This window comes from Aulonocara sp. 'chitande type north' Nkhata Bay, linkage group LG19 (assembly GCF_057382095.1).
Source record: "Aulonocara sp. 'chitande type north' Nkhata Bay isolate Kocher_YH1m ecotype deep benthic linkage group LG19, A_spYH_male_GT1.1, whole genome shotgun sequence".
Classification (NCBI taxonomy): domain Eukaryota; kingdom Metazoa; phylum Chordata; class Actinopteri; order Cichliformes; family Cichlidae; genus Aulonocara; species Aulonocara sp. 'chitande type north' Nkhata Bay.
This window is the reverse complement of record NC_141362.1, coordinates 6,899,084-6,925,010: the sequence shown is the minus strand read 5'-3', so window position 1 is coordinate 6,925,010 and position 25,927 is coordinate 6,899,084. Positions and strand designations below refer to the sequence as shown.

At 41.6% G+C, this 25,927-nt stretch overlaps 1 protein-coding gene and 1 long non-coding RNA gene across 3 annotated transcripts in view; one reads left to right on the top strand and one right to left on the bottom strand.

Annotated features, from left to right (window-relative positions):
* The window catches only part of syne2b (spectrin repeat containing, nuclear envelope 2b), a 140,125-nt gene that overhangs the window by 4,719 nt on the left and 109,479 nt on the right, over window positions 1–25,927 (bottom strand). Inside the window, exons 109-126 of one of the 2 annotated variants that reach the window (XM_086274697.1) lie at window positions 25,640–25,795; window positions 23,872–24,030; window positions 22,708–22,874; window positions 12,833–12,995; window positions 10,037–10,224; window positions 9,758–9,908; window positions 8,721–8,903; window positions 7,247–7,384; window positions 6,934–7,128; window positions 6,401–6,701; window positions 6,158–6,226; window positions 5,623–5,759; window positions 5,274–5,403; window positions 4,697–4,902; window positions 2,481–2,681; window positions 2,254–2,376; window positions 1,745–1,936; window positions 387–458 (exon numbers count right to left, since the gene is read on the bottom strand). In XM_086274697.1, coding sequence (XP_086130823.1) covers window positions 387–458; window positions 1,745–1,936; window positions 2,254–2,376; window positions 2,481–2,681; window positions 4,697–4,902; window positions 5,274–5,403; window positions 5,623–5,759; window positions 6,158–6,226; window positions 6,401–6,701; window positions 6,934–7,128; window positions 7,247–7,384; window positions 8,721–8,903; window positions 9,758–9,908; window positions 10,037–10,224; window positions 12,833–12,995; window positions 22,708–22,874; window positions 23,872–24,030; window positions 25,640–25,795 — 2,931 coding nt within the window. The remainder of the gene's footprint in view (window positions 1–386; window positions 459–1,744; window positions 1,937–2,253; window positions 2,377–2,480; window positions 2,682–4,696; window positions 4,903–5,273; window positions 5,404–5,622; window positions 5,760–6,157; window positions 6,227–6,400; window positions 6,702–6,933; window positions 7,129–7,246; window positions 7,385–8,720; window positions 8,904–9,757; window positions 9,909–10,036; window positions 10,225–12,832; window positions 12,996–22,707; window positions 22,875–23,871; window positions 24,031–25,639; window positions 25,796–25,927) is intronic. The other variant, XM_086274696.1, reaches the window with a different exon arrangement.
* On the top strand, window positions 4,220–6,287 carry LOC147306388 (uncharacterized). Its single transcript, XR_015126378.1, has 3 exons — window positions 4,220–4,927; window positions 5,024–5,099; window positions 5,193–6,287. It is a non-coding gene; the product is annotated as an uncharacterized LOC147306388 (long non-coding RNA).

Sequence of the window (25,927 nt, the reverse complement as noted above, 5' to 3'; positions counted from 1 at the left end):
AGAATGTTAAACCTAACATGTATAAAAAGCATGTCAAGCTTATTAAACACAGTAACACATTTTGTGTTACGAGTAACATTTTCAGAACAGATTAAAAATAGAAAAAAGTAACTCTGTGTGTGGCTGTGTCCGCGGCACCCCTGCTGGCCAAATTACCAAAATGTTCCTGTGTACCAAATGTACTCTAGACAGGTTCAAATGTGGAGAGTATGCAGTGAAAAATACAGTTATTAATATGGTGGATGTTCAGTGGATGAATTTTACTTTTATTTATTTAACACATCACACTGCTAAAATGATCATATTCTGAAATACATGTTCAATTTTACTCTATTTTAATGCAGCTTCTGAACAGTCTAAATTAAAGGTAAAACACCAAGGTGTACCTGTTGCAGAAGCGGTGAGCTGAGCTTTCCCAGACCAATGCTTTCTACTTCAGAACTGGTGGAGCAGGTTTCCTGTGACAGTGAGACAAGACTCATCAAACCAGCTCTAAGTCACGAGTTCAGAGCGTTGACAGATGATCGGCTTTGAGGAATGTTGAGCAGCAAACGGCTGCACATTTTTGCATTTCCCCCAGATTTGTGTTTGAACAGATGTGAGTACAGAGTTCAGTGAGGGCAAAACTCACGTTTAAAGGCACTGCTATTAGAGCATGCACTTTTCAATTCAATTTCGCCAAATCACAACAACAGTCACCTCAGGCGCTTTATATTGTAAGGTAGACCCAATAATACATAAATGACTTATATATATTTGAATGATTGACCCTTGAATGGTGGTTTGTTTTCTCCCTTGCTCCTTGCAAGTACATGCCAGAAATTCCCACTCTACAGCTGGACTGCTGTGCACCAAAATATGATCTGAATTACACTCAAAAATAATTTAATGGAAGTGGATCAACTCAACACCGGCTCTTTTTCCTGCATGAATCGTTCTAAATTACAGTCTTTTTCTGGGAAACATCTTGGAAGGGATCATTTAGAAGCTGCAGACCCATAAAGTGCTATCCTCATAGCTGAGTTTAAAAGCTGCAACAATGAGCTAGAAGGCAGAAAAATCTGCAGGTGCACCTTCGGATCATAGTTTTATTTACAGCCAGCAAAGGGTTTTCAACTAAGTATTAGATATAGACATTTATTTTCAGGCATTTAATTTGTCAGATTACTTTTAAACCGCTGAAATGAAGGGATTGTGTTAAAAATGCTTTAGTTCCTCACATTTTAATCTTTTTGTTCAACCCACCGAATTAAAGCTGAAAGTTTGCACTTCAGACTTTATTGTTGAGTTGTTTCATTTAAAACTGCATCAAATTTAATTATTGTACAGCGCCAATATTACAAAAAGCTTGTCTCTGTCCAAATATTTATGGGCCTAACTGTATTTGACTTTTAACATTTAACAATGTTCACAAACAGAAAAACTGATTTTTTTTATGGTTTTTGCACAGCCACATAAACTATAGCTCTATATCAAGTTACATTGTGGGCCACATACAGCTGGACAAGTGAAAGAAAATCTTTCATTGTCCTTGTTTCTATGGTAATGGGAGGTTTAACCAATAGGAAAAGGAAAAGTAGTGAAATTTATAACAATACAGGTAAAATGTCAAACTCTCTGCAGTCCTTCATGTGTCTGTGGGTCCAATTGGATTCTTTGCCAGGCCATTTCTGGTCTTTAGGACTTTTATTTGACACCGCTGCTTTATATCATGACAGAGATTTTGAGAGGAAGATGGACCTACCAGTGTTCCCTGCAGTGTACGCAGGTCTGCAGCCACCTGCCGTAGCAGGAGATGCAGCTTGTTGCTGATGACGTGGACCTTCTCTTTGGCCTCTACACTGTCCTCTCCAGTGGCCTCCAGGAGAAGTTGGGAGGAGATTGCCTGCAGTGATGAAACCCGCCGTTGCCGGCCACGCAGCTCCTCCTGCAGAGCCTGCAGCAGGTGGCGACAGAGAGGGCAGTATTAAGACATCAGCTGAGACTCCACAGGCTCTGTGTTACTTACACCAATCACTGCAGCTTTCCATAAAACATTCAAGTATATTTAACCTATTATGCCAATCAGGAAGAATGTCATGTTTTGACAACGTGTGAGTAGATGAATAGGTGTCTCCTGTATAAAACAAGGATGAAATTGCAGCAACCATATCTACAAATTTTAGTGAATATTTGTCAGATCCAGACTATTAGAGTCAACATGATGTTAGTGCAAAAATAAGGCAAGACTAAAAAGACTATAGTTTGTCTCACTGTGAGCGTGTCTCTGTGCTGCAGGAGTGCAGAGTGCGAGCGGTCGTTGACGTTCACTGTGCGGAGTTTGTCCTCAGCCTGAGCGAGCCACAGCAGCAGCGAGTGTAGCGTCTCGTGAAATTCCTGAATAAGAGGAGAGCAATTCAGGTCAAATCACATTTTGTGAATCACTCCTACTATTTTGAACTCTATGGGGTAAACGTTCAGGAGGTGTCTCCATGTCTGACCTGACACTGCATGACAGCAGAGTGCAGGCTCCTCTCCCAGCTCTCCAGGCCGCTGCAGGCCTGAGTCCAGCTGTGATTGGCTGAGTCCAGGGCCTCCTGCTGCTCGTGCAGCTCGGTGCTGTCGCCGCGCAGGAAGTGACGGCTGCTCAGGTTGATGGAGATCATCAGACACTTGTAGCTGTTGAAAATCTTCTGCATCTCCTTAGCAGAAACCCCCCCCCCAAAAACATTAATTTTAGACAAACGACAGATGAAGTGTTCCAAAATCTACTGTGCTGACATTCCTTTCATTCGACTTTGATTATTCTGCATTGTGACTTGTATTTCCCCAAACGGTTGTTAATCAGAAGAAAAAGTTAAGTTGGGTGGAGTGAGCACAAGGAAAGGCTGCATGCAGTTTTATTTGATATAATCCTGCTAAAATTGGAGTTAAATTATACAAAATAAATGAACATCCTCCAGCCCATTCTCTTCAGTAGGACAAATGACATGACAACTCATCTACTTTCAGTCTTCACACGTTATTTCCAGTCTTGTCAATGTCATTTAAAATGGAAGATTTTTTTTAACATCTAAATCAGGAAAAAAAACAAAACAAAGAGCAGAGCTCTCACCATGCAACTGCTGGAATCCTAATTTCTCACCAAAAACAGCTCTTTTTGTTAACACATCTATAAGATTTTTCCTCTAATCTTGTCTTTATCCACGCTGAATAAATTAACACTTCTTTAAAAGATAATTGACAATAAGTTCATCATGAAAAAACATAAATCTTTAACATGTTATATATTCAATAATATTAGCTTATAATCCAACAAAATTGAAGTTAGCACAGGAAAAATCAAATATTACCTGATTTATTTATTTATTTTTTTAATAAGGAGAAGGAGAGCAGGAGGAGAAACAATGTCACTTTAGATGTGGTTTGATCTGAAGTATATAGTCTACTCAATCTAATCAGCAGCAAGTCAGTTAAACTTTTGGGATATGATCTGGGCAGTTAAGTAGCAGAGGAGGTTGTTAATCAGTTTCAGCTACTTTGGTGTTAATGAAATTTAAAAAAGGTGCACTCTGATCTTTTCGGACTGTTTTTTCAGTAGTTTTGAATTTGGCTAAGGTGAGCGTCATTGCTGTTAGCATCAGGAGATACCTGGACCTTACAGAGGTTACACAGGTAGTCCAACTCCTCTATGATGGCACATCAATACGTGAGATTGCCAGAAGGTTTGCTGTGTCTCCCATCACAGTCTCAAGAGTATGGAAGAGATTCCAGGAGACAGGCAGGAGACTAGGAGAGCTGGACAGAGCCATAGAAGGCCCTTAATCCATCAGCTGGACTGATATCTGTTTCTGTGCAAGGAGTAACAGGATGAGCTCTTCCAGAGCTACAAAATGACCTTCAGTGGGCTCTGTGCTCACTGCCCAGCACTGTGGAGTCCAACTGGCATTTGCCATAGAATACCAAAATTGGCAACCCACCCTGTGCTTTTCACAGATGAGCAGCACCGCACAAGAGCAGGTCCACCCTGAGCACATGTGACATGGTCTGAAGAAGTCAAGAAGAAAATTACGCTGCCTGTAACAGGCAACAGCACCTTGATTCCCAAGTATTGGGATGAACATCTTGTCAGACTCTACACTGGTGCAGTGAGTCCTTGGCTCCCCCAGCCTTGGAGTTGGAGCATGAAGTAATTTATACTACTGACTGGCCTCGACGCTCACCTAAATTCAATAGAATACCTCCTGGACATTATGTTTTGGTTCAGCCGATGCTGCCAGGTTACACCTCAGAGTGTCCAGATTTGGGAGGAAATCCCCCAGGACACCGTCCATGAGGCATGCATAAAAGCACATGGGGGCCAAGCAAAGTGTTGAGTAGCATTTCTGAGTTGCTGCAATGAAATTTCTGCAGAATGGACTAGCGTGCTTTGTAATTTTTTCATTTTGATTTTCACGGTCCGTTTGAATTCACCCCTCTGTAGGTTTATAATTTTCGGCCCCATCAAATGATGTGGCGTCCTTTTGTTCCTATCACATTAGTCAGTCCATATATGCAGCCATCCAACATGATTGTTTTCTAAATGTTCCTTTCATGTTTTTTGAGCAGCGTATACACTTCAGTTATGCCCATCCTAGGAAAATATCCCAAGGTTTCACTTTTTCATTTGCCGATTTTACTTCCGCGAACGTCCTCCTGCTCTCAGATTGGTTGTTACCTTGAGTTTCCTGATGTTGACCTCGATGTCTCGGATGCTGGTGGACGGTGCTATTCTCTTCAGCCTCTCCAGCTCTGGCAGCACCCTGCCAAGCCAGGAAGTGACATCAGACAGGTCAGAGTTAAGCTTCTGCCACTGTTCCAGGTCCTGCTTGATGTCCGCTGCGTTTTTATGTGCTTGTAGCAGCTCCCAGCGCTCGATAACACCTGAGGAAACAAGGAAGAGGGATGAGTATGTGTATAAATGCTACTTGCCACACACACGGATCTGTTCAAGATTTCTGTACTCCACTATCCATCCCCCTTTTATGTCCTCTTTTTTTCAAAGACGTCTCAGGTGGATCTGCCAGACCCAAGAGCTTTGGCAGCCTCTGGTCTATTTCCTTGCTCCATTATCAACAAAGGTACATTTGGAGTTTGAGTCCATGTTAGTAAATTTTTGTCCTGTATTTTAGTGTGTGGATTTTCTGAAAATGTGTTTTCCGACTTGCCTTCAGGACCTCCAGCATGATCCCTACTGTTACATGTTTCAAACAGAGTGAGACCTCTCGCACCTGCGGTTATCTCTGTCTGCGTACCCGTGCTGGTATGCTTGCTGGCCGTGCTGCTGGTCAGGCCTGCATCCTCCAGCTCCTCCTCATCGTTCAGCATGAGTTTGACCCTCTTCACGCTGTCGATGCTGCCACTGCACTCTGACATTAGCTTCGCCTGAACACACAGATACACACACAATCAGTTTGAGGCGTTACACTGGTTTAAAAAAAAAGAAAAAAGGAAGCACTCTGCATTCTTATGCCTATGTGTTTTATTCTTAGAAATATGAAAGATGATAAAAAGTCTTCAAAAATCTATCATAGTGTACCATTTCTATTGTGTTTAATTTGGACCTGACGTTGGACCCAATAAGTATCGTGTGTTTGTACGTACATAGCCCTGCTGATGGAAGGAAGTGCCGGTTGTATGTGTAGGGAAAGAGCTCAGGGCTTGGATGATATCTCGAGGAAGCTGTTTCCTCTCCGGGGAGCCAGGCAGATGCCAGCTCGGCATGTCAGTCACTGACTTCACTGAGGAGACCGAGAGGAGAAAACAGTGACTGTTAAATTTCAAATAAAAACTTCAGTGACAAGAGTAATGATGGAAAGACAGCTCCTTTCACCAGCCCTCCGACACATGCATGAAAAGGTTCACCGTGCATAAACCAAATGAATAAACCACAAATGGATTGAAGAAACACACACAACCGACTTGCAGTATCATGCAGGTCTCATGATCTTCAATCGCTAACCAAACCAAACCAAACATTTCAAAGTGAATGATAATTTGCGGCCGTGCGCAGCCACATTTGTGACTCATGGTGGAAATGGGGTGAAATAAGAGAAAAGATTAAAAAAGGTGAAAGCAGGATGCTAGTTGAAAAAAAATGCATAGCAAAGCAGACACATGCAGGAGGCAGAGCGCCTACCCGAGGCTGCTTTCACTGCACTGGCAGTCACTTTAAAAAACGACTCTGAATTCTCTGTGACCTTCATGTCTGTAAGAAACAGTGGAGGTTAAAGTCTCACAGCTGAGGATATGGAGATCTGCAAAGGTGTTACAGGAATATCAAAAACGGCTTTTTTTCAGCTTTTTTCATCTGAAGAATTAATACAGAATGCTATATAACATAACTTAACCCACGAGCCTAAAGTCCTGACACGAAGCTAACCTGACAGAGCGCTGAAGAAGGTGGCATCCTCGTCGTCCTCATGGGATGATGACCCCCCCACGTCGACTGTGTGATCCCACTCTAGGGGGATGGAATCCACACTGAGGGGGGTCTCTCTTCCTGATCGCTCTATAGGGGGTACCAGGAGGTGGCACATCACCTGTGGTCCACCTGAAACTCCTCCCACTGCTATATCCACCTCCTTCCTTCTCCTCTCCGCCATCCAGGACGGGGTCAAATCGGGTGAATCGTCTCGGTCTGTGTCTCGGTCTGACATCTCCCTCTCCTCCTCCTCCAGAACCTGCAGGTTGGAAAAAAAAAACCCTGATAAATAAGATGACAAATGTCTCTTGAAGTTCATGTCTGTGAGTTAGACACATATTTAAACAATCAAGCATGTCCTCAGATTAAAAAAAACAAAACAAAAACAAATGCTTTTATCCCATTCATTCTCAGAGCAGCAGTTTACAGGTACAGCCAGTCTGAGAAAACTCCAGCTTTTTTATTTTTTCTGAGTCATTTATACTACTAACCGGACGTCTATTGACTAGGCGGTGATGGAAGCGAGCCACTCTGCCAAACACCTCCTGGCAGTAGGAGTGGAGCTCCTCCAGCTCATCCTCAATAAGCACAGCGTCCAGAGGAGCACTCTTCTGGATCAGGTTCTCCCCAAATACGATCAGGGCATCGATTTTGTTGGTGTTCAGGGTAATCTCCTGCTGAAAACCCTGCAGAGGTAAATGACACGACGGTATGAAAATATTTCAGCCAGTGAGAGACCCAGCCAGTCCATCAATATGTAAACAGGATAATGTTACAGCGCAACATCAGTAGGGAAATACTCACGTTTAGCTCTCTCATTTTCTCTTCGATATCGCTCTCTGAGAAGTGCTCTACATTGGTGAGCTGAAGGTCCATTTCAGTCAGCCAAACGAGGATCCCCTCACGAGTTCCCTCAAAGTCTTCTCTTTGAGACGTAAAATACTGAATAGGACAGAAATCTTACTTTTAGTATATTCCTTTGATGCCATAAACTGTGTGCTACAAATATTGCCGGCTTATGTGATCCAGATATCAACTTGCTGTGTAAGTGTAGTGTCACATAAGGTTGGGCGATTGTTGATAGGCTGAGCCTTTCACCAAAAGAGCGATTTATTTATTTATTTATTTGCCCATGAGTAAGTTTGTTAATAATGTTGAAGCTAAGAGAAGCAGTCGACAGAAAAAATAATAGAGCCTTTTTTACGGTACCCTCTTCTATCTGCGAACTAACGCACCCTCCTCAGAGTGCGCCCAAATGCAGTGATTCAATTACTCAATTCAATTACTCTTAACAGAAAGACAGAAAGGCAGTAGCCTATGTGGGGAGATGGGGAGGAAAAGAAAGGGAAACTGGCTTCTTTTGTCCACTATAACCGTGTTTACAGGCTGTTCCAGTGTTTATCTGACTTACACACTCAACCAAACAACAAATACAAAATTATACAAAAAGTAAGTTAAAAATCAAAATGTCTCTTCCAGCGAACATTAAAAAACAATCTCAGACATGAAGTCTTTTGTGTGATTTGGCGAATCTCAAATAAATGAATGAAGCAAAAAAGAGCTATATTAATACTGAAACAAACAAGAAAAGAAGGTAAAATATTCCCTCCTTCTAAATGCGCAACTCAGTCCATGCATGATTACATTGCTCCGCCCATCAAAAAGTCACCTGTGCAAATATATCGTTATTTACTGGACTAACGATTGTCGGTTTGAAAAACTTTACATATCGCCCAACCTTAGTAACAACTACTGTGATGCAAACTGGTGATACAGAACCCATCTGCACAGTTATGGTTACAGACTCTCTACACTTGTGTTTTTTGTATTAATCATTTCCCATTAATGTAGCCCATAATGTCGCAGAAAATCGGATTTTGTGAGAGCTCTTGCCGCTGTACGTGCCTTATTGGCAATTGGCACCAAGCAGCGGAATTCTTTGATTACAAGGCATCTCCATAAAGCAACAAAAACATCTCCATCTGTTCAGAAGCACATGGCACGAGGAAAACGCCTCCCTGCCAACATGATGCCATGTGCCCTGTCACCGTCTGAGAGGTGACCTAAATCCTGACAGCTTAGCGTGGAGCAGGGAGATACTACACAGATCATCTGATAATGCCTGAAACACAACAATGTTTGATTTCTGTTTATATATAAATATATATATGTATGTATATCTATTTATTTTTTTAATTTCACAGTCACTCTTGCTTCTAACAGAGTAGCTTTCCTAAGGTACCTTCAGCCAGTCCTGACCTCCGACCTCCTTTCTCACCTTCAGTCTGCGGAGCACGGCTGCGACCCTCCTCTGCAGGCTGTCCCACCGCTGGTTCCCCTCGTGGACCATGATCTTAAGTTTGCTGGCGGCGTCGGTGCGGTTCTCTCGGGCCAGACGGCGGTACTGTTTGTTGACCAGCTCCAGCTGAGTCAGGCGCTCATGAACCTGCCGCTGGAACGCCTGAAAGTCACACATGAGTGTCAATGAGAAGAACACTTCAAGCTGGAGCGGGTGCTTTAATAGAGTGCACATGCTTTGATGTATCTGTTAACATAGCCGTGTTGAAGATTACGTTAAGAAAAAATCCCCTGAAAACAAAGAACAACTAGTCACTTACAGAAAGTTGTTAAAGCAAATTTTGTTGATTCCACAACAGAAATGTGAGCACTGGTTATAAGGCTGTGTGAAATAACCTTTTCTTTATAAATACAACCCACAGCTGATTTGCATCTTTAATAATGACACTGCACAGCTTCCATAATATGTCACTGACAGCCAGGATACATAATGTAGGTCATTGGTATTTTTTAAACACCACTATATACACTGGTTCCCTGTTGCTGTAGAAATGAAGGCATTTCAGCAAATTCCAGATTACCAGACACTAATCTGTGCTTCTAATCTAGACCAGCGCACCAAAGGTCACCAGTGAGTCACAGCGCAACAGGACACCTGAGCACTTAAAACTGTGTTTGATGCGTCTTTGGTGTCTGCTGATTCAAGGGAAATATAAAATTAGAAAGAAAAACAAAAATTGAAAACAGCTATTTAACAGCTGCTGAACCTTTTTCCCTCTGGACCAGACATTCATGCTGTCCTGTCTCCCTCACCCATCACAGCAAGTGGCTGCCTGGTGCTACCGGCTTCTTCTTTTCAAAAGGGAGTTTTTAATTTCCTTTCCTTTTTTTAATGAATGAGCTGACCTTTTTACATTTTAACATACCCCTGGCTTTTCCTGTAGTGCTAATATCAGAATGCACAGAAATCCCAATTATTTAGGTCCACCCAAACAGAGAGCAAAATAATCTGCTGACCTCAAACTTCTTGAGTTCCTCCTTGGCGCTGGTGTAGAGGACGTCGGCGGAGTCGGGGCTGGCTGCTGTCAGTTCTGCCGTCTTCAGCCAGTGTTCAAAGCGAGAGTAGTCATCGAGGAACTTACACCAGAGACGCCACGTTTCCTCAATTCTGAGGGCAGAAAAGGCACATGTTAACTTCTAATCACAGTAGCCCGAGCTCTGGAAGGTGTAAGACCCCTCCAACCACTGTAAACTAAAGAATCAGTAAACAATCTTCAACCCTTCCTGGCTGCTCACCTCATCCTCCTCTCCATGGACATGGCACAGATGTTTCTCCAGCGGCGGTCCAGGCTGAGGGTGGTCTGCTGGATCGAGTCGTTCTCCGAGTCACTGCCGCAGGCATCGGCATCGTGGAGCAGGACGTCGCACAGCGTCAGCACCGAGGCCACGCTCTCTGTGTGCTGCTCGATGTCCCGTTGCAGATCCTGAATGCCAACCGGCACAGATAAAACAAAAGACAAAAAAAACTTTTTCTTTAACTTTCTCCTCTTCTAGAAATCACAAAGTAAAACCCAAACTCTGTATTTTTCTGGTTTGTTTTGAGGCCTGCAATCTGTAGACACAGCACAGCATGATTCCCGGGTGCTGTTCGTTTTGGCCCTTGGTGTTATGTTCTTAGTTTTTTCCTCATTTTTGCCTTTTCCCAGAGTTTGTGTGAGTGTGTGTGTGTGAGTGTGTGTGTGAGTACGTAAGCATGAGAGAGAGACAGCGAGAGCTCCCTCACTGGGGCTGGACACCACTTTTTGTTTGTTCAAAGTTACCACTCTCTAGGTTGCCATGGTGACCAGTGAAAGCTTAAAGTGCCTATCCACACAGGAGTCATTTCAGCCATCCCTCATCTGCTAATGGAGAGACCTGCAGCCTTTTTCTGAGGAACAGGAGAAGTCCAATTTCTTTAAGGCTCTGCACATCGCCACGCCGATTCGAATTCGTCTCCTTTCATTTTGCCTGTCATCTGTCTCCATTTCACTCCTTTACAACTGCCACCATTTCTTTCATCAGATATGAGCTCTATTTCTTCAGACACGTCCCTGTCCAGATTTAGACAGAAAGCTGGAGTCCAATTTGTTTTGCAGATTCTAAGTGTATCTTTTCCCCTGAACTGCACAGATCTGTAAAATTCTGAGTGGAGAAAAATCATTAGCTAGAGATATTCAGTGATTTAAGAAATTAGTGCAATTGAACCCCTTTCACTGTTAACTTGTCAAATGAACACATCTGTGCTTGCTTTGACCCCCAAATCCATCATAAAAAAAAAGACATAAAAAAAGAAAGAAAATTCTCCAAACTCTTGGGTTACTAGCAGTGCTGACAAGTTCAGTTACTACGTAGCAGTCAGTTGCATTTTAGACCCCAAAAAAGTAAGGAGCACTCAGGCTGACATGCTTGTGGCAGAGTAGAGCACTTTCAGAAGTTCAGAAAATGTTGAGTTTCTCACAGAAAAAGTGGCTCATGTCAACCAGTTTGTGGGGCCCAGCTTTTAAGGGAAAGGCTGATCACTGAGTTTTAGTACTTATTTCTAAAATAATGTGGTAAAGCTGAAAGAGTTGCAGTTATATAAAATGGAAACAATAATATATATGCGTGCGTGTGTGTGTATATGTACCTCCTGCTTAATGGGTGGGACAATCTCACTGAACCCTTGTTAACATCTAAAGGTTTTTGTAAAAAACTTTCAAAATGTTTCAAATGCGATGTTACGTTCTCTGTTTGCATTTGTTTAACGCGTGTACCTACATACCTTCACAGTAACCAAAAATTGCATACATGACAGAATACAGAATGAACAATTTAAAAAAGCCCTGCCAAAAAGTGCTGCAGGGTTGGTGTTTACTCTTTTACAAAATAAACACCATAAATAAATAAACACTATGTTGTATTCTATTCATGCATTTAATCAAGGTAGGTCTGGGAGTTATTCTGTTCTTTTAAAGCATTACTGTGCTTGTTGATAATGTGGTCTGACTTTAGCAAATTCACATATTTTGACCAACGTACCCTAACCCTTTTTTAAAACAAGAATAAACACATTGTGGGTTTAAAGGGAATGTGCCCATTTGTCACATTTAATGCTATATACGTGTGCATTTAAATGTTTAATCCAGTGATTAAAAATGCAAAATGAACCACAGGTCCAACAACCACTGTCACCTGATCTCATCCGTATACTATCAAACGTGCATATCTATATGAGATTTTTCCAAAACCCGAGAGGCAAACAGGCAACTCTACCCAAGACATAAAAACAATATTTCTCCCTCTGAACCCTTCCACCCATCTTTGCTCTAAGACCTGGAACTTTTAGCCATTTCCCAAAGTACTGCTATATGGCAGATGACAAATTGAGTAACAGGCTCAAGTCCATTTACCTTTTTTTGGACCTCCTCATGAGCTCTGCCTCTCAGCGCATTTACCATCTCTCAGCCCAGTGTGACAGCTCTCTCCTTCACAAACTCCTCTCTTAGCAGAGCCTTGCTGAGATTTTACTTTGCAGCGCACATTATTCACTCTTATGTTAGTATGCTTTGGACCACCACAGGGTGGCCATAACATAAAGGGTTTAAAACCAGACGCAATGTCTCCCCTCACAGTGGAGTCCTAATTCTACCTCGTGCATTTCTAAAATAGCACTTTAAGTGCCCCTTTTTCCTTTTTTTACCTTGAAGATGTCCGAGTTCAGTAGATTTGTACAGAGAGCTCTCGTTTTTCTTCCACAAAGAAACCATAAAAGGTGATTTGCTCACCTTTCATGAGATCTTCCTTTTTCACATGGCTGTGGGAGGCGATTGGCTTTAAATACCAAACAATCAAAGAAATAATCACTCCAGTTGTCACACAGCATTGTGCCAACTGTTCTCTTCTTCTTAGAGGTTATATTAGTTATTAAGAGGTACTGCATGTAGATCTTGAAATGAAATTTTAGATCTTTAGTTTCCTGGTCTTGCAGGACTTTGTAGGTTTTGACTGAATCTTTAAAAATACACACTTTCATAAGTTAATGCATCTCACACAAGTCCTTCCATCTTTGCCCACCTGCTGTTCAGCTAGTTTCCTCTGAATCTCATCACTGTGGCAGGTGCTGTAGACCACCGGCTTGGCTAGCTCTGTCTCAATACGGGACAACCACGTCCGCAGGTTGCTCATGTTCTTATCAAGCTGCTGCACCGTCACCAGCGTCTCTTTCAGCTTCCTCACCCTGTCGAGGAAAGATGCATCACATTAGAACAGTTCTCACTGGAGTTTAGCTTGTCACAGATCACCAGAAAGGGTAAAAAACCTTCAAAAAAAATTCCCCCAGTCAGTTTCTGACTTCTGTGCCCCATTTGTGGCTCTCTGCCTAAAGCTACAGGTATGTTAAATAGCTTAAAGGAACATAATACATGTAAACAGCTTTAGCAAGCAGCAGCCTGCATCTGAAGTCAAAATCTGCAAGTCTTACATACACCAGCTCTTTAAATAATGCATGCATTTGTTTGTCTGTTTGTCTCAAGTGTGTAACACAAGGTTTTGTTTTCATCATGCAATTTGAGGAGACAAAAAACTGAATTAGGACACTAAGGATGCTGAGCAAACACCCATCAACCTGCCACTGTGAACGCTACGTTCAGCCCCATGTCACACATTAGCACTGTGGCAGGTTTTAACTTTGTGTGGGAAGCGCTGCTGTCGTTCCAACGAATGACACAACGGGAGCCATTATAAGCCACGCTGCAAGCTGACCTACATCTGACTGAGAGCTGCGTGTTGTCTGAGAGAGCGGCTGCATTCCAGCACAGCTCTCAGGTCAGTGACCTACATCGGTTCATTCCACAACACACGCAGAGAGGAGAGAGGTGACTCAGCAACGTCATGTGACCAGAAGTAAAAAATTCCACATCTTAATATTCACTAAATTGCAGGCTCGGATGGAACTCACATCCAGAGTGTGGTCTGTTAATTATAGATCTGTCACTGCTCTTAACACAAATATGTTTTTGCAGCTTCTATCTTAGCCATAGCAAGGATGGGGCACCTAATGTCCTCAAACGTCCTGGAATTTGTTCGATACACCGGCCCAACGCCAAATTAAAAAAACAACAACATGACTTTTAGTGACATCAGCGGGTTACAAAAACTGGGGAATGACATGAAGACAACTATCCAACAACAAGTTTTTGTTAAGATATTTTTGTAGTTGAAAGAATAAACTCGGCACACAAACTGTGTGACAGAGAAAGTTTCTTAATGATCATGTCTCTCAGTAACAAAAATTTACTGGAAAAAACACATCAAACCGCTCCAAGTACCTCAAGAAGGAAAACTCAGTGAAGAGCAGAGTTTATTTATCACTCCTGTGTTCTCTGTGCTGTCAAGTAAAAGCAGACAATCTGAAATCATAATGACATTGTGGTTGTTGCCACCTTAAGCTGTTTGACCACTTAAAGGATTATTAGTCATTTGGAGTTTTGTGTACGTGTTGGATACAGACGTTCATCTGCTGTATGTAAGGTTTTTCTTATTCCCTTTTGCTGAAAATATTATGCACTGCCTTTCATTTCTTTGGTGCCACAAAAATAAGAAACATTTGGAACACCTTTAGAGCCTAATGACAGCCTCTGCCATTTATGCTATACTTCGACCTGAATGCCAAAACTTTTAGTGAAATAAAAGTAATGTTATAGATTATTATACTATTATAGTATTTTAAGTATCGTTATTAATTTTCAAGTTCAAAACTCTTTCTCAAAGCTACAGGTGAAGTTTTCTTTCCTCCGTTCACTCTTAACTGCTGGTTATCATTGTGCTTTAAGGTTGAGGGGACAATGTTTAGAGGACTTTAAGACGTTATTTGGATTATTGCATTTGATATGAATTTGGATCAGGTGGCCTAAAAAATATTGTATAGCTGATCAATGAGACTTCATTGTGAATGTCGTTTCACATCACTTCTGTGATAGATTGGTGTTCTGGGTTATTCTGGGTTTTGTGAATGCTTTTGATTTCCTTACAATACACCCACTCATGAATCTTTTGGCAATTCTTGGTCAGTGCAGATGTATGAATATATAACCTTAGCTTATCTCAATAAATGTTTTAAATGATTTATACCTCACATCTGGATCTTTGCTCTTTAATTAATCACATTTGTAATGTTTTTTATTAATGTATTTTTTAACCCAATTAAAAATTGGGTTAAAAAATACATTAATAATTAACACAATTTTTCAACAATTGTCTAACTTCAAATTTTGTAAGTTATTATGATGGGACTTAATTCAATTTATTCATTTTTATCCATATAGCAATAAACACTGTAATACAGAAAGCCCAACAATCAGACGGCCCCCTAGGAGGAGGCGCTTGGCAACAGTGGGAAGAAAAAACTCCTTATTGACATGAAGAAACCTCCTGTGAAGTTAAAGTGGATCTTCAGAGCGAGCTGGGATGCTGTTTGTTTGCTTTTCTCTAGGTTGCTCTTAACAGTCTATTAGATTTGTCTCTCCAGGGTCATTTATGTCCACTGATTTCATTGAAAGTAGCAGTAATGTCGTCCAGAACTACAATAAAAAGTGTAGCTGTGTGTCATGTACTAATCAATGTGCCCACTGTGCATACGAGGCAGTACAGCTCAATGATGCAACAATGAGTCTGATGCAGCAACAAGCTGCATTGAGCCCACCAAGTTTTCTGCTTTGCATACAGACACAGACTGGGAATGTTGGATGCTGTTGCTGCTCCAGTAGCAGAGATAGAACAGGGGTTCCCCTGCTCCATATTTAGCTGATGATGCATGTTTGTTTTTATGTGTCTCTGTGCAGGTGTGAGCTCTGGGCTGCACATCTGTACCATATGTGATGATGTTGCACTAGACAGAGGAGCGGAGAACACCACCAAAAACATGCCGCTGCATACCCTCACAAAAATACACATCTGCTGTCCAACCTTTTATTTGAATGTAAACGCGCACGAGGCAAGCCCAAGCTAAACTGAATTAGCTCTGAAAGACTCGGTGTGTGTCTGCCTGCCTGCCTGCCTACGTGCCTGCATCAACAAAGCTCAGCCCATCCCCCTTTGCTCCTCAACCTTCGTCTCTTTATCATAACAAAACACCCAATCTGCCCCCCCACCCTTTCACCCGTCCGCTTTTCCAGCCTCACGCGCCAGGTCGGACGGGGCGTGATGAAGTCTCCAGATCAGGGTGAGAGGTACTTACAGGCTGGTGAGGAGACTACTCCATGATGGTGGCTCATCTGCTAGCAAGCGCTAACCCACCATCCCTCCCCTCCCTGCCTTCTCCACAGACCGCCCGTCCCCTCCTCTCACCATCCTCTCTTCTCCTCTTCCAGCTTTTACAAACAGCTGGATGCAGTGACAGGTACACTCACAAAGAACCAGCATTGGAAACTGTAGAAATTGCCCAAATAATTAACTACCAAAACTAATAATATTCAAGCTTGATTAAAATGTATTTTTCTCTAGATACTTTTTCTGCTTTGCAGTCTTTCTTGAAACTTTTGTTTCTTTTTTTCATTTTATTTCTCTTAATTCACAGAATTAATAATTTTCCTCTTCTTGTTTCATATTTACTTATGAGTGATGTTTGATATGATATTTAGTTATGAGTTCACATGTTTGAAAATATCTATTTAAAGGACTAAAAAATTGAAAATAAACCAGGCTTGATGGGTAGCTCTCAAATCCAGAACTACTTGAGAGAACATAGATTTTAATACTAATTTGTTTTTCATGTTTTCACAGAGGGTACTGACACAGCTAAACCAGGATTAATTCTGTGGCTAAAAATCTACCAACTGAACTTTATAAGAGACCATTCAAGCCATCTGTCTCTCGGTGAGTTTGATAAATATGCATGAATATCAGAGATTCAGGATAATGTGGCAAGACCATGACTGAGGAAGTAGAAAAGTACACAGTTAGGCTAAAACAATTCAAGACGTCTGTAAGGTAAAGACATTAAAGTTCATTAAAGGTGGAGCTGTAAACTGTTGCTCAGACTGCCAATAGTGGCCGACGCAGACAGAGCCAGCCAGAAACCCGAGGTTGGTAAACTTCCATCTGCCACCTTCTTTATATTGAAATAAACCACCCTCGGGCTCAGAGTACCAAGAACAAGTAATATATTACAGGTCTGAATAATAAAGGTTAGAAAAAAACAACAGGTGGAGCAGAAGGAAGAATGACAACAAAAAAAGGTCATAAAATGAGAACAGAAATGAACTAATGAAATAACTTTGTGGGAGTGTGACAGAACATGCAAAGCTGGCCAACTACTTCTATGTTGGTAGCTGTATATAAAAATGAGCCACCTGGTGCACAAGAGAAAACACAGAAAGAAAGAACAGCACAAGCAAACAAGTCTCCAAAAGTGAGTCAATCCCTGCAGACTTAAACGTTAACATGGCCAACTTTAGAGGTGGTCACACTCAAAATGTGAGTAGTGAACTGAGACCTGCAACATTTCATTTTAGATTATTGATTACAGGCATGAAGAAGTTGAAGGGATACACACAAGTGCAAATCTCACATTTCACTTATTTGCAATTACATGCCTATAAATAAAATAATCAACTCCAAGATGACTCCATCTCACATATCACAGTCTGTCACACATAACCAATCCCTGTTGCAATAACACCATCACTATGACAACCAGGTCTATGGCCACATGAAAAGAGAACCGAGTGGCAACAAAAGGACAACCTTTCTGTCCGTATAAACGAAACAAATAAACTAAACAACATGGCACTAAATGTGTGAAAGCTGTACTTGAAATGAACGGCTTGACTGTGCTATAATCTGAGAAACAAAAACGCTGTGTGAGAGTACACGAAGTAAATCTGTGCAGATACCAGGTGTGAGGAGGAGAGGTGTCTGGACAGAGCAGGGTAAATGTTTTTAAAGAGAAAACAAACATCTGCCTTGCATGCATCTTATTCGCACAATAAAGCGAGCGGATGGTGGCCCCTGAGGCAGAGCGCCCATCAGGACAAAGGCTCGCATTAGCAAACAGCAGCTGCTGGGCCGGGTGACGGAGCACCCGGTTTGTTTTGGGGGACAAAGGCGAGCAGCGGGCCAGTATCAGCGCATCTAATCCCTCTGCAAGTCAAACCTCAGCAGTCATCTGATGTAACTTAGTGGGGTGAGATGCAGACAATGGCAAGAGGCACGCCACAGTCATCAGTGACTCTGAATCAGCTAGTCTTGGAACTTCATCAGCCCTTATCCAAACATGTGACAGAGGCCTGCAGGACTCTGACAATGGACCATCCAATGAGACCAACCACTGACTCAGCTCTGTATAATGTGCATGCTGTAAATGGTAAATGGACTGGTTCTTATATAGCACTTTTCTGTTCTACTTGAGCATTCAAAACACTTTATACAATGTCTCACACATTCTATCTATCTAACATTTACCCACACATTTACCCGGACACGACACCCCTTGCGCAACCTTCACTTCATAAACCTCTAGCTACATATTTTCTTGGCTTCATGTGAATGCAAATTTTGAGACTGGAGAAGTCCCTCGGATGTCTTGGTGCATGCTCAATCCAAGTAAGTAAATGGACCCATTTTTCGCTGCACCAAAAATTAGTCCACCCCAAGGATCAAGTCCCCAGACACAAACAGAGTAATGTAGTGTACACTGTTAAGTGCCAGGAGGATTGCTATGATTTAAAAATTAGGGAAACCAAACAACCTCTGGCGAAGCAGATGGCTCAACAAAGAAGAACTAACTCATCAGCAGACACTGACTACATTTATCTGCATAGAAAGGTTTTACCCCCTTATTACAGTTCACAGCAATTCGTCCTCAGCCTCAAATCCTACAAAGGTTTTGGCAGCAGATATAATAACATGAATAACAAGAATCTTAAACTACTCCACTTAACTATGGGTGCATTAGTGCTAGTGATAGTAAATTTTGATAGACAATAGTATACAGTTTGTCTGTTTTGGTGTGCCAGAACTGGTCTGCACTGAGACCTTCACCCAGACTTCACCCAGCTTTGATACCAGTACAGATTTTAACAATTGTAACTAGTGTCACACAAACATTTTCAAAAACTTGAAATAAAAAGTTGGAATATGACAACTGCACAGTTTCCTCACTAATGGCTCATTAGCAGGCTTAGCAATCTTATGCTGGTCAGTTACTTAAGGGGAGGAGACCAGTGAGCGCAAATCCACTATTGTGTGTGATGCTCCCTCTCAACTCTAGTCTCCATTCTGTTGTTAGTGGAAGAGGGTATGTCTCTGTACTAACAGCCTGACAGTCATGATAAAGACCCTTGTCCCTAAATGAACAACATAGATGGATTTAGTGCAGTCTCTCTCAGGCCAAGTTGTAGAATAAATGTATCAATTTTTTTCTTTAATTTTAACATTCATCACTTTGCAAGCTGAACTTTCCTGAAAGCTCTCCATTCACAGGTGGTCAAGCACGGAAGGTACCCTTTAAATTTCCCCTTTTTTAATTGCGTTTGTTTTTCCTACTTAAAACACAAACCACACTAGGAGAAGCCTGCTACCTGGCGCCGTGTTCACACACATATAAACACTACAAATCGATAGGATGCCACTCATTGTTAACTGCCCCTCAAAAATCGCCCTGGGTAGATGTGGCAAAGTTGAAAGGTTTTCATTTAAATACCCTCCGACTCACAAAAGCAGCAATCAGCCCCATGTAAATTTTGCTTCCCTTGTGAAACGGAAACACGGTGATTTTCTACCCCACTTGATTATGCGAAAGTGCTTCAAACTAAATGGGGGGAAAAAGCTTCAGTCAACAGCTTCTTAAGTGGATAATGAAGAATTAAGGATCACTGCATTTATATTAAATTCATATTATTAAAATGTGAATAAGATGAAGGTAAAGAGTGCAACCATGTTAACTACACAGCAACCTGGGTTTAAAAATGGGGTCATCTGGGTTTAAAAAGTTTAGTTAGCTCTGATTCGCTTGGTGCATTTTATGAAAAAAATCAGTTCTTTTGCCATCACTAGACTGGTAATTATGTGCAGCAGCATTCAATCATTGGTTTAAACCCGCTTTCCTGTTGTTTGGTGCAAATGTACTGATAATTGCTGTGCACTCCACCAACCTGCATCCATTCTGCTGTACAGCAAGGCCATAGCTGGTAATAACTACTGCACCGTTTGACTACGGGAAAGTGACTAGTAGAGAACAAGAAAGGTCAAAAACCCTCCACTAATGCACACCGCTTGTTTCTGAGATCAACCTTGTGAGTGGAAAGAACACATAATTATCTCCAGGCTCACCACATACATAAATATAAAGACTCGTGTTGCTATCAGCTAAATAGTGAACTCAAAAGTTGCTCTTAGATGAAAACATTCTGACACTGGAGTATCCAAGTGTGTAACCTTTTAGACTTGTGTTTCTTCTTCTTCTGTGGAACCAGCTTCCAGTTTGGATTCGGGAGACAGACACTATCTCTACTTTTAAGATTAGGCTTAAAACTTTCCTTTTTGCTAAAGCATATAGTTAGGGCTGGACCAGGTGACCCTGAATCCTCCCTTAGTTATGCTGCAATAGACGTAGGCTGCCGGGGGATTCCCATGATGCATTGAGTTTTTCACCTTTCTTCATTGAATCATATCTGTTATTAATCTCTGTCTCTCTTCCACAGCATGTCTTTTATCCTGTCTTCCTTCTCTCACCCCAACCGGTCGCAGCAGATGGCCCCGCCCCTCCCTGAGCCTGGTTCTGCCGGAGGTTTCTTCCTGTTAAAAGGGAGTTTTTCCTTCCCACTGTCGCCAAAGTGCTTGCTCATAGGGGGTCATATGATTGTTGGGTTTTTCGCTGTATCTATGAAGCGCCTTGAGGCGACTTTTGTTGTGATTTGGCTATATAAATAAAATTGAATTGAATTGAATTAAATTCTGCAGAATCCAAAAACTGCAAAGTTAATTATTTCGCTTCATCCCTTGCAAAATACCATAAAAATAATTGGGAATTTCTGAGATGTAATTTATAGTTTTCAGATATATACATCAGCTTATGTGTTTCGTTTTTAATAATGAAAAATGAGTACAAAAAACCCTACTGGTAAATACTAGTGACAGGTGACGAGGTAAATACTGGTGACTTGCCCAGAACGTAGCCCACCTTCTGCCCATTTTCAGCTTGGACAGGCACAGCTCATCCTTTAGTGCAGCTCAAGCTCTCTCTTCTGTCTTTATCCAGCTACTTTTTCACTTTTAAAGTTTGATTGTCAACTTTTCTGTCTGGAACCATAAACTGTGGAAACATTTCAGCACCTCCCTGCATGCAGCTATCAATCTTCTCTGTGTTGGAATGCAATTTGAATTCATAGATTAATAATAATATGAGTCTATCCTCTGCTTCACCAACTTTAATCTGCAGCCACAGTAGAATAACAGCTGTGCTGTGCCCAGTCCAACAGTGCACAGATAAAGCTGCACGTGCTGAACTGCAGCAGTAAACACTAAGGGGTCAGGATTCAAAGAAGCATGATGACTAAAGGAATAATCAGCAGGTTGTATTCTTAAGCTGTGAAAACCGCTTGTTAAGTAGCGATAATCTAAATACAAACCACTTCAGAAGCCAATATTTAATACATCCATTCATTTTCTTTTACTTATCCAGTTCAGGGTCACCATAGAATAAGAGGTGGAGCATAGTCTAGACAGGCCACCAGTCTGTCACATGGCTAACACAGAGAGACAGACAAACATTCACACCTGATGGTTGAAGGGGAATTTGGGATCATTAGCCTAACCCCACTAACTGCATGTCTTCATAATGTGAACGAAAATAACTGCATTCTCTCTCCAAATCAAGTCACATTTCAGGGCTGCTCTTGTAGCTTTGGATCAACAGTCATACTGCACACAGTCATAAAGACATCCAGTAAGATTTCCCATAAGAGAAAAGAGTGATGGCATCATGTCAGAATATCAGAAGGCAAGAGGAAAAATAATATAAAAAGTGCAATCTAAAGGTTTTATTGTTCCTTCAGGATATCCCACTGTTAGCTTGTCAAGCCCAGCAATACTTTATCAGACTTTCAGCATTATTAGATTGATGGGACGGTCACACTAAGCTGTGTGGAGGGATTGCTATTATGCCAAACAAAATGAAGCCAATGTGGAAATACTGTGCAGTTCATCAAATGGCAACTTGAGGCTAGTTCCAGAAATTGAGACACTCCCATGTTAACTTTACAACATTAAAAAGGATGTTTACGGCCTAGTTGGAAAAATGTTTTTGGTCTCCATCATTCCCCCTTTCTCCACCATGTTTGTGCTGTTACCTTTTGGAACATTTTGATAAAACAAGCTGACAAATATTATAACCCGCTGTTGGTAGATGACATCCAACAAGTTTTTGCTTCAGTTTTGTAACAAAATGTGGTGTATGGCTAAGCGTTGCTACGCTTTCTATATAAAGCTTTCTAACCAAACTTGCTAGTATTCTCTGATAAGTAGTAACTCCAATTACAGCTGCATTTGGCTTAAAAAAAAAAAAAAGAACATGACTGCAGCCAGAACGCTAACACCGAGGCCAAAATATGACATCACAGTGGCTAGGTCAATTTTTTATATGCAGTTTTTGTGCTACTCTTAATAAGCAGGCAACCCCACTGCTAACGGCTGAATGTTTGAAAGACGTTCAAAGAGTGATGTAAAAAAACATTTAGCATAAACTGTTAGGCACTTGCGTCAAAGTTGTCAATATAAGTTTAAACAAAGTTTTGGACTGGGAGTCGAACTTGGTTATATAACCAAGCACTACAACACCAGCACCCTTACTCAACAATAAAACGTATAAACTCACAAATTCATTCATATAAAATTAATCTCCAACATCTCTAGCAACATTTCTTAACACATTTTTATGCCTTCTTGCTTCCTACCTGGCCTCTATGTGATCAAACAGATGTTGCCAGCGGTCGTTGACGTCCTTCAGCTTGTCATTGATCTCTGTTTCCTTTGTCTTGTTGCTGGCTGTGATGAGCTGCTCTCCAAGCTGCTTTAGGTGGGTTTTATTCTCACTGAACAGGTTGATCTCCTCCATACAGTCCTGATTGAGAAATCCAAGTAAAAAGACAGAATGATGTACTACACGTGAGCATGTAAATTTCTGGTGCACCAGCATTCTTTAAGTCTTAAAAGCTTTGAATTTAGTTTGAATTTGCGTGCCAGGAGTCTGTATCTCAGGGCCAAACGCTCAATTTTAATGCCAGAGGAGCTGTAAAGGTTTGAAACCCTCACGACGGCAATAACTGAGTTTCAGCATTCACCTTTACTAACCTCTACTCCCCCCCTTCACCCTCCATCACCGTCACTCCCATAGCACCAAATAAAAGAGGCCGTGAGATCAACACAAAACACACCCGCGTGGCCCTGCTGGGCCAGAAACAGCTGTCGTCTCTTTAACAATCAGGAGGGAATTCACAGCTTTTTGAAAAGCCCAGACAGTGCACCACACAACGTGACACATCCTGATACAAAGCAGCACAGACGGCAGTGGTGCCACAAACGAAATGCAAAAGGAAACTTTTAACGCTGATTAAAAAATCACACACATTAATATATGAGTGCATTCCTTTGTTTTACAGCTGTGAGGGGTAAAGAGTGATTCTATGACTGTTATCCTACTACTAGAAGTACTTTTGTGGGCTTGAATGGCTTGAAAACCTTACTGATGATCTCATCAGCACAGCAGTGAAACAACAGAAAGTATCTGGTATTAGACAGTGCCAGTTAGACTGCCTGATTGCTGTTGCTTTGGCTACTGTGATTAAGCATGAAGTGTTCAAAAAACCAACTACAGCACTCTGCTTCGCTAACAGCAAGTGAAGCTTGAGACGATGGCAGTAAGAAATCTTATTTAACAATGTAAAGTTTTAATTAATTCTCTTGCAGACAACAGTTTAAGTTGTGGGAGTACTCAGCAGCGACCCTTGCAGCTGTGCTCAGAAACTGTTTGGTGGTTTTATGTATTTCACTACTTAAATCGGTCTTCCTGTCACTATAACTATATCGTTACCAATATACATCCTAGTTAGAACGCTTACCTTCTTGAGTTTCTCGACCATTTCCTCGATGTTGAGATCAGAGTTGTGCGCCACCTTGTTCTCCATTTGCGTCAACCACTCACACAGCTCCTTGTTCTTCTCATTGAAGATGATCCAGGCGTTCAGGCGGTCTGCGATCTCCTGTTTACGCAGGGACACCTGAGACACAAAGCGGATTGGGGGACAGAAATTAAATAAGTATCATCACTGTAAGATGCTTAGTGGTACTGTAGCTGTCTAATCTATCTTATCATTATGGGTGCAGATGCATTGTAAGCTGATTTGTGCTGATTGGGTTGTTGTTCACTTTAGCTTGGAATGAATATAGAATTTAACTCAGGCGGACCCTGGTGCTGGTGACTTCATCGTGATTTTTTTCCAAATGATTTACACTCAGACCTTTAAAAACAATAATAATCAGGCACAAATGGTGACATCCTATAAAGTCTGGGTATCCTCCAGATTATCATTAAGCATCAACATATTAAGATAATATGCACACCTGAGAAACACATGCACAGCCTTATCTAAACATGGGAGATGATATAGGATGCTTGACTTTGCCAGCTTTCATCCTAGATGTTTCTTTGGTGTTAAATGTTTATACTTTTCTGTCACAGATGTGTGCCAAGCCAAAACAGGCTAACTGCTCTGTAATAGATTACTCAGACTCACTTGGAGGATAAAGCTCCCTTTTTTTTCACGCCGTGGGCATGAACACTTCGTTTTGTATTTGGAGAAAATCATTCATTCATTCCAAACATACTTACAAGGCCTGTTTAAAAACACACTGACAAAGCTGATAGGGAAATGTTACTGAGAGTATTTTAGGCAATCTTTAGGCAATTTTCACACTTTACCTGTAAATGTGTCTCAGGTAAAATGTTTCACTTTTAATAAACATTCGTGAATGAAGAAGCCTCCACACAGTCAGAAGTGCCCATCCTTGCGATCACCTTCCCCTCCCCCAAATTCATTTTAATGCAAAAGCTCTTCTTCCTGAAACCTCTTAGCTCTTTGCAACATTTCTCTTTCGTCACCATCTGTTCCCCGTTATCACAATGCTCCCTTCACAGCCCCGCCTCCCAGACGTGTTGGTCCTTTTAGTTGCCCCTTAAAGTATTACTGAGATTTACTAACTTAACTCCTCTCTAATGGCTCAGACTTTCAACAGAAACAATAAATGAATGTGGTGAACTCAGAATGCTGATTAAACCATATCACAGCACATACAATGTACTGCAGATGTGAGAGCTGCTGCTAATCAAGTCAGATAACTTTTAGGTGCTCTTTCAAAAAGAAACCCCCCAAAAAACAAACAAATAAAACAACTTTTGACCAAATAAAGAAAATTTAGTTGCTGTATTTAACCCTTGAGCTTCTTGACAGACTATTCCTCACCCTGCAACTTCATCCTGCAATGGTTTGAAGATACTTTGTCCCTTTAAACCATGACAGTTTTTTAGACTGCGGGCCTAAATCCAAACAGTTCTGATGAGTGTTTCTGGTCTCATTATGCTTCATATCAATCTCTGTATCAGCAATGCTTTAAAAAAAATTTCCCGAAGAGATTTGACTGTTTGAGTTTTAGAAAGTAAGAATCAAACGGGGGAAACAGCAATATAAAAAAAATTATTCAGGATACTGGTGAAGCAGCTTTAGCAAGGCAAATGCACCAGGAATAGAACAATCATGAGAATTTTTAAGGATAAGCCTGCTCTGATTCCAGAGTCAGACAGGAGTCATGTTTGAGCCTGCGCACACTAACCTTGAAGCAGAGTTCCTCCCACTGGCAGTGCAGGTGCTCCACCTGCTCCTGCAGCAGCAGGACATCGTCTGCAATGATGTACTGGGACAGATCTGTCTTCATGCTGCTCAGCTCCGTCAGGCTCTCAGCCCAGTCCTCCAGGGAGATCTTGTTCTTCTGCATACCATAACACAGCGATCACCACAACAAACTGTCAGGACTCCCCCCTCCTCGCCCTCTGCACTCACTCTCTCACAGCTAGTCCCTACTGTCCTCTCGCTCTGGACCTCCAGCCCCTTTTTCTTTCTC